General features: G+C 36.6%; 1 protein-coding gene across 4 annotated transcripts in view; it reads right to left on the bottom strand.

Moving 5' to 3' along the window:
- The window catches only part of LOC134790924 (pseudouridylate synthase RPUSD2-like), a 636,573-nt gene that overhangs the window by 59,162 nt on the left and 559,542 nt on the right, over nt 1-17,869 (bottom strand). For all 4 annotated transcript variants that reach the window (XM_063761934.1, XM_063761933.1, XM_063761935.1 and 1 more), the window contains one exon: nt 20-106. In XM_063761934.1, coding sequence (XP_063618004.1) covers nt 20-106 — 87 coding nt within the window. The remainder of the gene's footprint in view (nt 1-19; nt 107-17,869) is intronic.

Genomic DNA, 17,869 nt, shown 5'->3' with positions numbered 1-17,869 from the left:
AAAAAAAATTTTTAATTACCTTTTTCAAGTCTTTGTTAATGTCTGTGTCATCCGCCTTCCTCTTTTCGCACGACAGTATGCAGTTTTTGCCGCTGTCCTTTTCTCCCTGTAACAATGAAAAAAAAAAAGCAAATTAGAGTCTGTGCGTTAAGAAAAGAGTCGTAGAATGTATGGGCTCCCTTACATTCCATGGAAATCATAATGTTTAGTACCTATACAATTTGGTCTTAGTGGATCGTTACCAATATAAATAAAAGTAGAAATTAAAACTCTAAATGGCACATAGCATTTTCGCAATGTTTCTTAGATATTCTAGAACGGTATTTAAATAAATGAAATGCAAAAATATACTTAATGTACTTAAACAACAGAGATATACTATAATTGGATTCCGGTTAATTTGTATGAAAAATATACCGGTATTCGATTCCTGAGTCAAACAAGAGTTTTAGGAAAGATAGCGACCTGGAAAATTATCCTAAAGGGGCCCACAGATTACCAGTTCGCCGGACGATATCAGCCTGTCAGTTGTTCGGAGCTGTCAAATTTTGCGTTTAACTGACCGGCCGATATCGTCCGGCGAACTGGTAATCTGTAATACATGATAAAAACCGGCCAAGTGCGAGTCGGACTCGCACACGAAGGGTTCCGTACCATTATATATAAAAACGGTCACCCATCCAAGTACTGACCCCGCCCGACGTTGCTTAACTTCGGTCAAAAATCACGTTTGTTGTATGGGAGCCCCACTTAAATCTTTATTTTATTCTGTTTTTAGTATTTGTTGTTATAGCGGCAACAGAAATACATCATCTGTGAAAATTTCAACTGTCTAGCTATCACGGTTCGTGCGATACAGCCTGGTGACAGACAGACGGACGGACGGACGGACAGGCGGAGTCTTAGTAATAGGGTCCCGTTTTACCCTTTGGGTACAAAATCCTAAAAAGTTTAAATGGGACCTGAACCTGGAACCTGACCCAAATTCTGATCAAACAATTATTTTTGGCAAAATATAACCAATATATTGTATTCGCTGCGCTATTATAATATAAAGATTCTGTACCTAGATAGGTAGGTACCTCAGATGTACATTTTTTAACACATTTTTTTTGTCTATTGTAAATATAGTACATTATTGTCGAGGCTCGGAAGTAGCTACTTGCAGGCTGAGGATTCGTTTTAAACGGACGACCTTGGGAGTCCGTTTAATTGAATCCGAAGCCAGCAAGTAGCCTTCCAGCCGAGTCATATATAGTGCTTTTCTCAAAAATGGTGCAAGAAATATAAATATCATAGAAATATTTTACAAAAGCAACTTTCTTACGTATATATTTTCACAGAAAAAAGTAGAAACAATTGAAAAAATTAGCTTTGCCGCCTTTTTATTTTTTTAATAAAAAAATAAAAGTGTATTTTTCTGCCGAAAATACGCCAACCTATTTGAGACAGCTAAATAGTCGCGGTACTAATCATCTGTTTGGCTGTTTAATGGGCCTGTGCCTTAATTTGATATGGCCATTTCAACTTTTAAAAAGTTTGGAACTCGACAAATAATGGAATTTGTATGCAACATTGCAGTCCCAAAATCGAGACTGCAATGTTTTTAACTTTTTAATTTTTGACTGACCATAAACTACGCGCTTCGCAACCTATTTTTTAAACGGCAAAGTCGACTTTGCCGTCCATTTTTGAGAAAAATAATTTTGTCTATTTCCCAATCCATCTTCACAAACTTTCAAACATTCCTTCACGTTTATCTTTCCCTTTCACACAATTTATTTCAGTTGCATACCATCGCGGCCGGGAATCCCCCCTTCCTGGCCCCCTGACCCAACGAAATCCAATATTAATGCATTATGTCCGGCATTCCGCATTCCTGGTCATCAGGGGACCATTGACGGCGGATGAATGATTTATTTTGTGGGGTCAATTACAAGGAGGGTATTTAATTTGTATTTTAACAAGCTTTTATTAGGTCGACCTGTATGTAACTATGTAATGGAAACTAAGATAACTAATTTAATCATCTTCCAAGGATCGTAGCGTCATGAAAATTGGCAGCTGTATGTAGTTCTGATGACAATACAATAATATGGTACTGTCGAACTGATCTGATGATGGAGACAGGAGGTGGCCATAGGAACTCTGTGATGAAACAACGCAACCTAATTATGTTAGGGGTTTTTAGAATTGTCTCGATGAGTATTAGTTGTCTGTCGCAAGAAAAGTACAGTCAGCGATAAAAGCTAGTACCAAAAATGAAATTTTTGCCAAAAACTTATTTAGTTGACAGAATAAAGGCAAGATGCAGCAGGCCTATTATGGATGGCTTTATCCACTTGATAAAATATCCGTCACTTTTTAACAGAGCGCGACTGAAAGTGACGGATACCGTTTTATCAAGCTGTCACGTAGATAAGAACGGCCATCATATCAGTACTAATTTTCGAGAGACGGTGAAAAGCTTACAGGTTGGGAGAATCACTTTAATTCAAACTCGAGCATTTTGGTTAATTTTCCAAATGCCGTAACGGGGGTTACTTTGAGATGCGGGGTAGCAATGATCATCGAGGAATAGGAAGTTACTTTTTAAACGCACTGAAAAAAAAACCTGGTACTGGTAACCAGAATCTGGTTAGCTGTACTATATTGTCTTGTTGTATATGTGACGACAGGACACTTTGTAAACATAACCAGACCATTCTTGTTAAATTAAATTTGTTAATTCTATGAAGTGTATAGTAGTGGGTATAAGACTTTTAGTAAACCCAACTAGCCGGTCTGTTAATGGTTACTAAATAATACAGTAACATATACGTTCCTGTCCTGTTGTTATAACAAGGTATTCAGTATATGTAACTGAACGATTTGTGCGGTGTACTGGTTTTATATTGTTCACGTTACCAGAACGCACTGTGCTAATGGGGCTTCTAAGCGAGCCATATGTTCACTGCAATATGTGGCCGGCAACTATTGGTGTCCTCTTACTCACATGTTAGAGAGGGACACTAATAGTTGCCGGCCACATATTGCAGTGAACATACGGCCCGTTTAGAAGTCCCTTCAGCACAGTGGGTTCTGGTTACGTGAACAATATATAACCAGTACACTGCTCTTCTAGTAAATACAGACAAGTTTTACACACTTAGTTTTTTTTATTTTATTGATCAAATAAGTAACACAGCATTACAGTAAAACCAAGGCACTGTGACACTACAAAAGAAAAAAACATTTTGTCTCCACAAAGAAAACAATAGACACAAAAATGACATACAAATTAAACATTGGATTTGGGCGACGACGTAACAGCGTGGCTCCGTAGCGTCGTCTGACTCAGCGTAGGATTCGGCAGGTTGCCCCGGAACCGCCGAAACACCACACCCTTCGGCCAGAAGTCCGCGCTTGTGATGGTGTCCTGCAGAGGCCGCGGCACGCGCACTACAAATGAACTGAAGTGCACATAGTGACGCGACTGTAGCTGGTGCACCCTCAGCGTGTAGCCAGTCTTCCGGCGGACGTACTCCACCACCTCGTCGGCCCCGGCGGAGTAATGCAGGCGAGACACGTAGAGCGCCTTACTCGGTGTCGCAACTCGTAGGCCAGAATTAACCGGCTCCGCAGTGCCACACAGAGTTTTACGAGGCGCCCTGCGCGCCTTGCGTTTCCTTTCCACCAGTTTGAATCCCTCCTTATCCACATCGGTGCGGGAGGACTTTTCCTTAATCGGAGCCCGCACATTTCACTGTGTCAGCAACACGCAAACAACACGCACTTATACTATACACTTGTACTAGTTTACAATAAAATTATGGACAGGATCTACGTAAATAAAACATCGACCGGCCGGAACGTAAGACGCTGGCGTAATGGCTGCCGTTCTGTGAATTGCGCAATTCCTTTCTCCGCCCCCCGCCACCCGCGCATACACCGTGGTGTTGGCACAACTGTTTGATTCGTTCAGACTACAATGCATTATAGTAACCACAACATAATAACTTGTAACGTGTACACTCGTATCTTTATTTTTACATATCAATAGTTAGTGTTACGATGCATATATTAAACGAGACAAACGTTTAATATTTACAACACTTGCATCTTTACATATACAACGAAATTGTAAGCAGTACTAAATTGCATTTAACTAGAATTAAACAGTGATGTTTAAAAAACAAGTTTTACACGATACAACATTTTTTGTTATTACTACCGTATTTTAGTAGGTATAACTATATTTTTAATTACTATACGTTCTGGTAGTATTGTAGAAAATTATTTTTTTCGGTGCGTGAGCTTAATAATTTTATGATGTGGTTGGCAACTTTAACAGAAATACATGATGAAAGTGTTCAGAAACGTATTTCATAATAAGTTTAAAAGTCGATGCCAAATCAAAGTAGCCTTAGTTTTTAACTTTTTTCTATACATTATAATAAGAAGTATCTAAATACGGCCCGATTCGAACTTTAAGATACGTCAACTAATAGATCTAGAAACGACATGGATTAGATATGTCAATGTCAAATGTTTGGTTTCTTCAAACAAAAACGTCACTTTTGACACTGACACATCTAATCCATATCGTTTCTAGGTCTATTAATTGACGCATTTTAAAGTTCGAATAGGGCAGATATTCTAAATAAATGTTATAAGAAATAAACCCACCCAACCATGTTTGTTACACCTCTACGTAAGGTTTTTGCTGCTAAAAACGGAAAACACTGTCTACGAGCTACGACGTAGCGCTGCTACTTTAGCATACAGGCCAATTCGAACGTACACTGACATCAGAGAATGATATCTAAATAATGTTATTTAATTATCGCGCTTATCGCTCGTACATGTATTGGCACGAGCAAGAGGCACGATAACTAAATGACATGATTTAGATTTCATTCTGATGTTAGTATGCGGTCGAATCGGCGTTAAAAAGTATCTTGATTCATCATTATCACGGAATAATCTATTCTATATTCTATGGCACAAAGTCTAAATTCATTTACAAAAGCAAACAAAAGAGTTATTAACGTTATTATATCACGTGCAATGTCTCCATCACGCATTAGGATTTATTGCATTCACCATCATAAAATGTGATTAGTATTCTAGTGCGTCACGCGGTAATGTACGGGTGACGTTAAAAATTAACGGTCACTTTGGCCACAGTTAAATGTCGCGTGTAATTAAAAAGAAACATGTTACGTGAGGTGCATTGAGGTAACTTCGAAAACCGGGTAGTTTGCAAGATTGTAACAGGCCTATTCGGATTTCGAGATAATCACAAGATCTTGAGACGATTTAGAGATCAACTAGATCTACATTAGATATCGACTAGATGTGACTTGAATATCTAAGTCATAACTTGTCGAAATCGTTCAAGAGGACCTCCAGAATCGCGGAAACGTCAAATTTGACATACCTATCTTACAAATATCTTTAAATTATCCGTATCGTAACTTGCTGAAGTCTAGTAGAAATCTAATTCATTTTCCTAATCGAGCCGTAAGATATTTATTTGTGACAATCACAAACATGTACGAATGTTTACAGACAACGAAACCAGAGAAACAGAACATTAACTATACCTATGAAAACAGCGCTGGTCTTCCGTAGAGTCCATTCGGTGATGCCACGACAGATAACACATAAAGGTACATAAAAACATTACAAATTTTAAACTCTAATATCTACTAAATCCTTAGAGGATATAACCAACGGAGACGCCATGCCTATAATTCTCGGTACAAAATAGTCTGCCGTTTTTTGCGGGGGAGGGGCACATCAAATGTATAGGTACGTCATGTCAGATAAACGTCAGTCCATACATGTGGTTGACCATTGGCCGCCTATTTTCGACAGAGGGGAACGCTTGTTAATGACCACTCCGTTTGGTTATATTCTCTAAGACTAAATCAGATGCACTTTATACTTTGGCAACGCTTACGCTACTGAAACGGTTAAAAACTGCCCGATTCGAACTTTAAGATAAGTCAATTAATAGATCTAGAAACGATATAGATTAGATGTGTCAGTGTCAAAAGTGACTTTTTTGTTTGAAGAACCGACACACTTGACACTGACATATCTAATCCATATCGTATCTAGATCTATTAATTGACGTATTTTAAAGTTCTAATCGGGCTGCAAGAATTACTTTAGTAGATATTTGTTTTTTCGAACATTATCCCGTTTTCGAACTTACCCCAATGCACTTCGTAGTGTGCCAGTCACTGGTAAAAGGTGCCGTATGTTATAGCTAGACATAAAACGTCTACTTTGGTTATACTTATGGTTTAAATCGTATATTTGCATAGATTTACGGTTGAATTTTAAATTTGTTTTTTATATGTCATTCATAAAGTTTCATGCAGTGAGTTATTAGGTCTTAAAACTTTAAATGGTAACTCTAATAAGCATTAATTAAAAAACCGGACAAGTGCGAGTCGGACTCGCCCACCGAGGGTTCCGTACTTTTTAGTAATTGTTGTTATAGCGGCAACAGAAATACATCATCTGTGAAAATTTCAACTGCCTAGCTATCACGGTTCATGAGATACAGGCTGGTGACAGACGGACGGACGGACGGACAGCGGAGTCTTAGTAATAGGGTCCCGTTTTTACCCTTTGGGTACGGAACCCTAAAAATGCTTCTACTATTATTAACATTCAAATAAGTACTTTCTGAAGAAAGTGTATCTGTAACTACTTTTAAGTTATTTCGCCTTTACTGAACTGTGACGCGGTTGGCAAAGTTATGTTAAACGGCAAAGTTTTATACATTTACGGTACCTCAGTGCTTCTGAAATGATCACCTATGGAAGTTGTAAGGTAAGCCGCAGTTTTCACAATGAACAATGCCCCCAATCTCCATTCACAGGCATCCATGTGCACTGTGAAGGGTAATATCGTAGGTGCACTTTGTTACATGGACCAGTTTAAGTCTGAGCTCTGAATACGCGCAGTTGTTATATATTTAGGGGTCAAATTAAAATAGCTTTTACAGTGGTTTGTGAATATATAGGTTATTTGCATACCGCAATCAGGGTAGGTTTGTTAGGTCGTTCGGGTTGAATAGAGGTGAATAGACAATATTTCATTGATATTGATGAATAGTGGAAAACCATGCTTCTGTTAACAATTCAAATAGCATTCTGGTTAGTGTTATTTTGAGTTATTTAACTGGGGATCGGATAGATAAATCAAATTAGTTACTATTTTCTAAATGACAAAAATAACGTCAGTATGCGTTTATATGAATGACGGCCCGATTCGAACTTTAAGATACGTCAAATATTACGTCTAGAACTTGTTGGTGGGCAACATCGCCTGAGGATGCCTCGTGGAGAGACGAAACACGTGTCGAGTACCTACTTTTTTTTGGTGGTGGTTTGTTATAGGTATTTATTATTATTATTTCTTTTGAGACAGGCAGCTGATTCTGGTACGTCTAAGCTAAATCATAGTTCACTTAGCACGATTTCACTGTTTAGATTTAGATAGTTTGTCGAGTCTATTCTTAAATTGATAGAGTTCACAACTTCAGAGGGTAATTTATTTGCGAATTTATTTTTGCCGTGGGTGGCTGGGAACAATTATTGCATGTAAAAAATACGCAAGTAAGTATAACCATAATCATAATCATTTATTGCAGCCATGGTATTATTACAACGTGTTCTTATTTAAGTCAGTACATACATGGACCCCACTAGGGCGTGGCAATATTTTAAAACTATAACTAATCAAAAAACTAAGTTGCACACAAAGGTAAGATAAAGATAGAATATAACATATTCGACCAATACACATAAAAATTATAACAATTGAGCATCGTCTTTACTAGTACTTGAGCTAACGGTTTAGCATTGATTGACTAGCACGTTATATTTTCGCGGATTAACAAAGTAATATTTTGGTATAAATTGATCCACTCAGTTAGTTCTTTTTAGTAAAACTTAACTATAGTGGATTGTGTTGTATTAAAATATCGTTATGCTTTGATCTGTACAACGTTGTTATTCAACCGGTTCCACACGTTCAACTATTTCAGACTCGCCAGTTCCGAAGACAGGTTTGCGTAACCTAGTTACGACAAAAGTTTACTATCTCTGTCATTGTCCGTAACTTTATACTGTTCCTTGTTTTAGCGGAATGCGTAACACGTTTAGTAGTTTGATAGTTTGTGTGGAGAACTAGGACCACTAATATATTTTACATGTGTTCATATCTGTGTGTTTTTATCTGTTAGTTTAGTATTATGTTACTACCTGTGAGTTCCTATAATTGGCTTCCTGTATCCACTATAATCTCTATGTTATTGTCATAGCTGTTGGATCTCCAAATAAGTAAAATAATAAAATAAAGTACAACATTTTATAATGATATGTATCTACAACATTACATATTACAAATGTTTTTTATAAACACAATTTTATAGCGGCTCTAACTGTTTTTGCACATCAATAACTCCTGCAGGCGTTTCTTATGAGCTAAAACTTGAGTTCCAAAATCAATATCCAGAGCCATACACTAATTAAAACTATTAAAAGCGCTACGTATCGCATAAAATGTGTAATTTACAAGATTTTAATAGCATGGGGACTGAAACAGCCTCTCATATGGTGCTGATTTAAATAGAGACCTGCTGCCCGATTCGAGCTTTAAAATAGGTCAAATATTACGTCTAGATACGATATGGATTAGATATGTCAGTGTCAAAAGTGCCTTTTTTGTTTGAAGAAACGTCACTTTTGACACTGACATATCTAATCCATATAGTATCTAGGCGTAATATTTGACGTATCTTAAAGTTCGAGTCGGGCCGCTAGGCTCTCCGAAACTTGTCCCCCGGGTGACTAAAAATACGTGAGTTAAACCATAAAAGTAGCTTATCATATGGACATTTTATTAATAGGGTTAAGTTCGATTCTCGCTGTATGTTCGTAGAAATACATGCTACCCTGTATACTAAACCACATCCATTACAACATACGCTACCCGTCTTTGACAAATGTAAACGTCACTGCGATATACTGCCGTATTATTCAAACTTCAAGATATTCACAAGAGACGACACGTACTAGATCCATTCTAGATACGTTATAGTTTAGATATCAACTAGTTCTCTTTTGCAGCGCAATTCGGGCAACCAATGTCACTTTTACGTTAGATAGAGTAAGATATCTATTAGATGTGAATTGGATCTCTAACTCATATCCTGTGGAAATCGTTCAACAGTATCTCCAGAACCACGCAAATGTCAAATTTGACAGGTTAGATCTTAAACATACCGTTATCGTATCCTGGTGATGTCTAAAAGATATCTAATAGATGTCTATTTCAAAATCAGAATCGGGCCCCTCACCCATTATAACATAATATGCTACCCGTATTTGACAAATGTAAACGTCACTGCGATATAGTCAGGGTAGCGATACGTTACGTCTGGCGCGGATGATGAATGGGGGACGGTATTATGCATGTTTTATTGTACAAAAAAAAGATTAATGGTCAGCGTTTGGTTAATTTATTGCGTTTTTACAAGATTTTTTGGTTGAGTGAGTGAGTGAGAATAAACTTTGAATGAATAATTATGTGCATACATTTTGCAGTATTTTTTATTATGTTTGCCACCAGAGTGAGTCATAAGCAGGAACACTCCGGTCTGTGAATCGGTGAACCTTATTACAAAGGCATAAGGGCCACCGATATACAGTTAGGCCGGAGCCCCACTGCTGCGCACGCTACATCCACGGCCCACGTTTTAGGCCGGAGCTCCACTGCTGCGCACGCTACATCCACGGCCCACGTTTTAATACAAACCGTGGGCAAGCCCACGAAATTTTGTATAGGAACGTGGGTCGTGTACACAGCGTGCGCAGCAGTGGGGCTCCGGCCTTAACAGTGTGGGCTAGTGTGTGCGGCACGATGCATTGATATTCATGTTTCTAATAGTTATTTACGATACAAGTGCGAAATAGGAAATTCAAGATACACCGAAGGGACACAAAATCACACACCACATCATTCATCATCATTAAATCACACATCACATCATTCATCATCATTAAATCACACACCACATCATTCATCATCATTAAATCACACACCACATCATTCATCATCATTAAATCGACACGAGTTGCGAATTCCTATTCGCACGTGTATCGTACAACGTTTTACAGTACACATGGCCATCTAATTTTCGACGTAGTTGCGTAATGTGCTTATAATAGCACAGGGTGTCGTAATGGAGAACCAGATGTACTATAAATAATCGTAATAACTAATAATAACTATAGATAATGTACTATATAAATAAAACGACCAGTCTGGCCTAGTGGGTAGTGACCCTGCCTGTGAAGCAGATGGTCCTGGGTTCGAATCCCAGTAAGGGCATTTATTTATGTGATGACACAGATATTTGTTCCTGAGTCATGGTTGTTTTCTATGTATTTAAGTACATATTTATATATTATATATATCGTTGTCTGAGTACCCACAACACAAGCCTTCTTGAGCTTACCGTGGGACTTAGTCAATATATAGTGTAAGAATGTCCTATAACATTTATTGATTTATATTTTAATCTATTAAGCTAGCGAATATGTACAGTCTTTGCAATACTTGTCTTTGTTTCTACGTATAGGGTATTTTCCTACTAGTCAAATCAGTTACTTTTTTAGATCTGTCAAAACGATTTGCTAATATAGAATTTATATGAAACATTACATCGTGACGTCACGGTCAACTCACCTACTTTTTATATTTCTATCCGATTTATTAAATATAACTTGTGTTTAACAATAACTCCTATCTGTGTTTTTCTAATAATTATCTGGAACTTGCTAATTATGTAAACAAACCGCCATATTGAAATTGTCAAAGAATGATGAATATATTTTTTCATTTATTTCATGCATGGTGTAAAATAATTTATTTTAAATACGGTATAATACCCTATTTTCCCGTTTAAATCGAGACAATGTAAGAATTTACGGGTCAAGTTCATGAATTGTTACGTTGTAACAAATTGTTATTGTTACCGTTACGGCAGTTTAATGCTCGCTTCTTTTATACGCCTGTTGGAAGTTTTTACAAGGAACGATATTGTGGTGCATGTAATATTAGGGGTGTTTTTGAAGTACAGTTTAAACGGTTTGGAATACTGTTGTTTTATGTAAAAAATAATGAGAATATAATAAACTTAAAGCAACGAGGAATAGCTATATTTTAGTGAGTTTTTAAAGTATAATGTCAGAAAATTCAGTAAATTTCTTCTAAAAAGACTAAAAGTTAGTTTTTGGATTTTTTACATGTCACGTTTATTATCCGTAACATCTGTCAGAGATTTTTGAACTACTTAGGTAGTTAGGTATATTTACAATATTGACGGTTCTTATGTACTTACATTGAAAGTTTTATTAATATTAAATTATGATCAGCATTTTAATTACGAATACCAACCGGTGACGTATATAAAGCGGCCTACTGATTAACAGTCCGTCGGACGGTATCGGCCTGTCAGTTAGAACAAAATTTTGACAGTTCCGAACAACTGACAGGCCGATACCGTCCGGCGGACTGTTAATCAGTGGCCCCCTTAATACCTATGCCACTGTAAAGTGTCATTCTATGGAACTTGCTAACTATGTAAACAAAAGTCACTAGTATATTCATCATTCTTTGACAATTTAAATATGGCGGTTTGTTTACATAGTTAGCAAGTTCCATAGAATGACACTAAAAGCGTATACTCAATTTGCTCCTTAAAGCAAAATCCTTAACAAATAAGGTTCATATTCGTGCAAAAAGTATCAGTTTCATAGAACTAATAGGAGCCTAAAGAGACGCCGGCCGCAGACGCCCGAGGGGCCCGATCGATAAGCTACGAGCTACGAGTGCGTAGCCGCTACGGAGCTACGCCGCTACGCCTACAGGTGTCTGTGTAAACATTCTAGAATCGATGGAACTTTGAAAATAGATTTACAATTATGTATAGAGCAATAATAATGGGTCGTTTTGTATGGAAATTACGTAGACACAAAGGCATTTTTTAGACATTGTCCTTATGAGTAGTTTACAGTTTGGGACCCTGTTAGATTTTTAAAAATAGTTTCTTTATAAATTTTTAGAATTTCTTCGAAAATCTGTCATTATAGTGATAAACTACAATATATATATTATATTGGGTAAAATTTTTGCTTATTTTGCTTATAGAATATGTAACAATTCAGCGCTTATAGACGCTAAAATTACGTTTTTCAGTAAATATAATATATTTATGATATATTACAGAAAAAACGTATCGTTCTATTAGTCCAATGAATAAGGACACCGTGTGTAATATTTTTTTCATGTTGATATTTAAAATCAAAATTAGAAACTGTTTTTTTTTTGCAACACAACGACTGATACATATAATGTGATTAATGTGCTTGATACTTAAGTTGAAAAAGGTTACCATGACATAACAACGAGCAACTATCAAGACATGTCGTATCCAACCGAGAATGATTAATGTGACAGGTTGTTATCACTTATTGACGTTTGATGTTATGGCGGGAAATGTTAGACCCTTTTTGATATACCAAAATAGATGAAGGTCGAACCGGTTATTCGATGTATTAAGATTACCTTTAAACGATTTTTTTTTTTTATATATATTTCGGGGATCTCGGAAACGGCTCTAACGATTGCGATTAATTTTGCTATATGCGGGTTTTCGGGGGCGATAAATCGATCTAGCTAAGTCTTATCTCTGCGAAAACGCGCATTTTTGAGTTTTTATATGTTTTCCGAGCAAAGCTCGGTCTCCCAGATATTTAAGAATAAAAGAAGTAACTTTGAACTTAGTTACTGATAACTACTGTAAGTGAGGTTAGAAATACAGTTTCCTACACGGCTACCACGAATTGGTATTTGAAATTTACGTTAGCGACGCTCTCTATCGCACCAATTCATCAGTGCGAGCGAGATAGACGGCTATCGATATTTTAAGAATATTTATCAATAAATAAACGTTCAACATAAATTATTTTAATTATGTGATTGTTTAATTATAAAATTAATTAAAAACCAATTGCCTGAAATTAAACGGAACCGTGCAACCGCAGAATGAATATTGACGTATAAAGAAAACTCATAAATCTACTACCTGGAAGGAATCTGAGCTCTTTCACAATGGAATAAGGTCCAAAACAGTGTGCAAAATACTAAGGACTTGTGTAATTTTAATATGCGCTGATTTAAATCACCCTTTCAACAGTTCAATGACCTGTGTGAAAATAAATAGGGATGTTCAATCCGTTTTTAATTATTTTTTTCTCATCAAGAAGAGATACGCTTGAACATAATTACTTTTTTCTTGTTTCCAACAAATTTACTCAAATCTGGAAAAGATTTCGGTTTTAGAAAAACTTCACAAGAAAAAGAAAGTTCCCATTTAGGTAATTTTACATTTCCTTCCCAAATCCTATATAAAAATATGAGAAGTTTCCAAAAAATATCTTATGTGAGAATAAAGCAATATTTGAATCTTTCCGACTAAACATAACTTTAGAATATCATTTACTTAAATCATTTAAATTAGTTATCACAAAGCATGGTCATCCTAAGTAGAGATGCAACGGATAGTTGTTTGGCCGGATACCGGATACCGGATATTCGGCCTGACCATCGGCCGACTATTCGGTATCCGGCCGCCGAATATTCGGCCGGCGGAACTATAACTACATTTCGGTTTTTCAGGTGGCCATTATGCAGGTTTTGACCTGTTTCGTAGTGACTCATTTCTAGGTTTGAAATGAGTGCGCGTGCAAGTGAGTGGAATGTTTAAATTGTTTTAAAATAATAAACGAGTACGATTATAGCCGTGATGACTGTTTCTTATTCCTATTTTGTTTACTCCGAAATCAAGCAATGTTACTATCCGGTATCCGGCCGGATGTTAAAATAATGGCCGGATAGGCCGGATATCGGATAGTAACCGAATATCCGGTGCATCTCTAACTATTTGTAAACCTGTGTTTACAATAAAGTGATTACTACCATTACCACTACTACAACCTGTATGGGATATGTTTAATATTCATCATTTAGTTAATTATGCACGGTAACTTACAAAGCCTAGTAGCCTAAAATAGCTGGTACTGGCCTTTCTGAAAACGGTCTGCTGTTTATCAAAACCCAGTGCCTTGTTGATCGGACTAATACCCCGGTGCTCCCACGATGTTCATAATAAATGCCCCAGCCACCTCTGATGCAATATTGAAGGCTATGTAACTTTACGATTGTTACTAGAGATGCCACGAATATTCGGCAACTATTCGGTAGGTATTCGGCCTATTCGTCCGCTTTGCCGAATATTCGGTATTTTGCCGAATGTTGCCTAGTGATCGGCCGAATACCGAATATCTGTTGCACCTACCTAAAAAGAAAATTTACAGAATAAAACTAGGTATATTTCATATTTAAAATGTATTCTTGCAAAGTTGTTAAATACGAAAACCCTTTTTTGAGAATTTGTTGATTACAAAATATTTTATTTTTATCATGAGTCTGATTTGATTGACTCTAACTACATTCATTAATTCTGTTCAACAAAAAATATATCTTAGCAAACGTTGTGCTTCATTGGCGAACAATTTTCATAGGTAATAATCGTGCCTCAAAATGTTCGCATGTCATGCCGAATATTAGGTCATATTCGGTATTCGGTATTCGGCCCAAACCAGTATTCGGGGCATCTCTAATTGTTATACACGGACCAAACCAGGGTGATTCCCTGAGGTACCTTAGATGAGCAGTTTTTAGTTTATACAGAGTGAAAATTTTAAAGGTACACAGTTTTAAATAAGTGACATTAAAATGACTGCACTAAATTATAACAACAAGCGAAATGCATTACAAATGTAGTGCATAATTTCCAGCGTAATTTCACGGAAACTTACGAACGTGTCTTGCTATTTCAGTCAGTCTCGGTGCAAAAAGTACTGACAGCGACTGAATTAGCATGACAAATACGAACGTTTCCGAGAAAATACGATGGAAAACAATTATGCACTACATCTGTTAAATAATGTCAAAATTAGATCCAATAGAGACATCAGACAAGTGCGTCTACGTAATTTACTTACTATACATCTCGTTCGCACTAATATGAACTAATATATATATGCAATAATATAAACTGACAATCACAATATAAATTCCTAAAAATTTGCCATGTGTAATTAAGTGAAATTGTGAGATAAATAAATCATATGCGAGTACGAGCGAGATGAATTTTAAACGTTCTCGATAGCGTTTTACGTCAGTGTCAAACTGGTGGTAGCCACACTGAATGCATTAGCGAGACGTTAAATTTTAATCGCCATGGTCGGACCACTTAAAGCGTCCTTAATCCCAGGGGTCCTCTGGCCACTAAATCTGCTAAATTTGGAGTTTAATTAGCCCTGAACAGAATGGACGGTATTTGATAGAAAATAGCCCTTTGTGGGTGATTTTCGGCCGCCGTTTAGAATATTGGCGCCATGGGACTCGTCAATAGGGTATTATACTGTATTTAAATTAAATTATTTTACACCATGCATGAAATAAAGCACCAGATAATTATTAGAAAAACACAGGTAAGAATTATTTTTAAACACAAGTTCTATTTAATAAATCGGATAGAAATATAAAAAGTAGATGAGTTGACCGTGACGTCACGACGTAATGTTTCATATAAATTCCATATTAGCAAATCGTTTTGACAGTTCTAAAAAAGTAACTGATTTGACTAGTAGGTAAATACCCTATTACAATACTAAAAACCTTTTTTTTTTTATTAAATGGCGAAGCTTAGTGCACTAGGCTTCGCCACATTCTAAAATAAATTTTACGTAAGATATTTAATTTATGCGGCATGAAATATGAAGCAATAAAAATAACAAATGGAAAGAAGTCAAACGATGGCGTATCGATTTACAGGGTGGCTCCAAAATAAGTGCACAATTTTTTTCTGCGACATATTGTTGATGATTTTGACAAACGTTCGTTTTCGTGTAATTCAACATAAAGGAGAATATTTTGGAAATAATAAGATTGTAGTTTTAACTAACATTTTATAAAATACGTGTAAGTAAAACAAATAATAAAAAAAATTACAACGTTTCTATTTTCGGGACACGACTGAATTGATGTTTATTTAACAAAAAATAAACAATAAGTGTTCCGTGAACAAAGTTTTGTACGGAACACTAAAAATTGATAAAAAACAATTCCACTTTGTCCAGCTCAATAAACCCTGTAATATATACGAATAATATGTAACGAACTATCTTTCTAATTATTATCAAATTAATATTTAACTAAAAAAAACATTTCATTTCATTTTTTCACTCATCCGAACCTAAGGTAAGGCACCATAGCTATTTAATTTTAAATGAAGTCGACCTGTCGACGCTGAAATGCATTCATCTGCACTAATAGTAATATTTGCATTTAGAATATTCAAATAACTCCCAAGTTTGTAAATAAATTTAACGTAATTCAAATTTCAAGAAAGTTATGAATACACGGAAACGAGTTCCTTAAGAACAATGAAAACTTCAACGATGCAAAGTTTTCGAGTATTCACAACTCGTCAGGATCTCAGTCTACGTCTACTACGTACTTCTGTAAGGGTCACTTGCATCACTCCACTAACCCGGGGTTAAGCGGTTAAACCGTTAACCCAGTGTCAAATTATACTGGTAACCATGGTAACTCAATGTTTAACCAGTTAACCCCGGGTTAGTCCAATGGTGCAAGTGGCCTTAAGTGAGTGATAATTGAAATATGACGGTGATGATGTAAAATTTCCCACTAAAACTACAGGATGCCAGTAAAATTACGTCCACGGCCACTTCCCGCGGCGTCCGCACGGTCGCATTTGTATGCTTGTCACCATGCCTGTCACGTTCTAACAAGTACGAAAGTGACGCACGTAGTGACAGGCGTTAAAAATGGAACCATGCTGCGCCCGCTGTACTATGAGTTGTCATTGGACATTTACGCTAGCGACTGCGTGAACTCAATCGCACCAATACATAAGTGCGAGTAAGATGGACTGTGATCGAGTTCACTCAGTCGCTAGCGTAAATGTCAAATGTCAACTCATGGTAGACGGACTGTAGTCAGTACCTTGCTTACGAAGTTGTGGGTTCTAGGTTCGAAGTCAAAGATGTGATATGTGTGTTTATTACGGAAATGTTCGGAGTTCGGTGTGTTTTTATCTGCCCGAAATATGTAGTGTGTATTTATCTATTTATATATATATACAATACAAATACTCTTTTTTGCACACCTCAGTAAAAGAAAACAATACAAAAGAAAACAGAAATACAAGCATAGGGAGATATATGTCGTTGCCCTGTGCTATATAGTATAAAGTTAAACTGGTAGAGAATGCCTTCTGGCAATAAGGTCGCCTTTTGTACAATGTTTACTGTGCAATAAAGTTTAAATAAATAAAAAAAGTTGGAGTATTTTAGGGCAAGGATGACCTTTGCAAGCTTGCCCCCGAATATTAAATTGATTTATATTTACATGTAAATCTTAGGTCCCAACAGAAGGAGGCTTTTTTGAAGTATAAATCAAGTTGAAGTAATGTGTGTATTGAATAGAATATAATGAATAACATTGGTACAGTCGCCATCAGATATATCGGAGCGGCCAAGGTGTTCACAATATCTGAACACGCGCTCTAACGCCCTGACAATAGAGGCGTGTTCCGATATTTGTGAGCACCTTGGCCGCTCCGATATATCTGATGGCGACTGTACGTGACTATTCGCACTTTGATAAGATAAAGAACAAACGCGACAAATTCCGTACACTTATTGGA

Source organism: Cydia splendana, chromosome 5, assembly GCF_910591565.1.
Source record: "Cydia splendana chromosome 5, ilCydSple1.2, whole genome shotgun sequence".
Classification (NCBI taxonomy): Eukaryota; Metazoa; Arthropoda; class Insecta; order Lepidoptera; family Tortricidae; genus Cydia; species Cydia splendana.
This window is presented reverse-complemented; position numbering and strand designations above follow the sequence as displayed.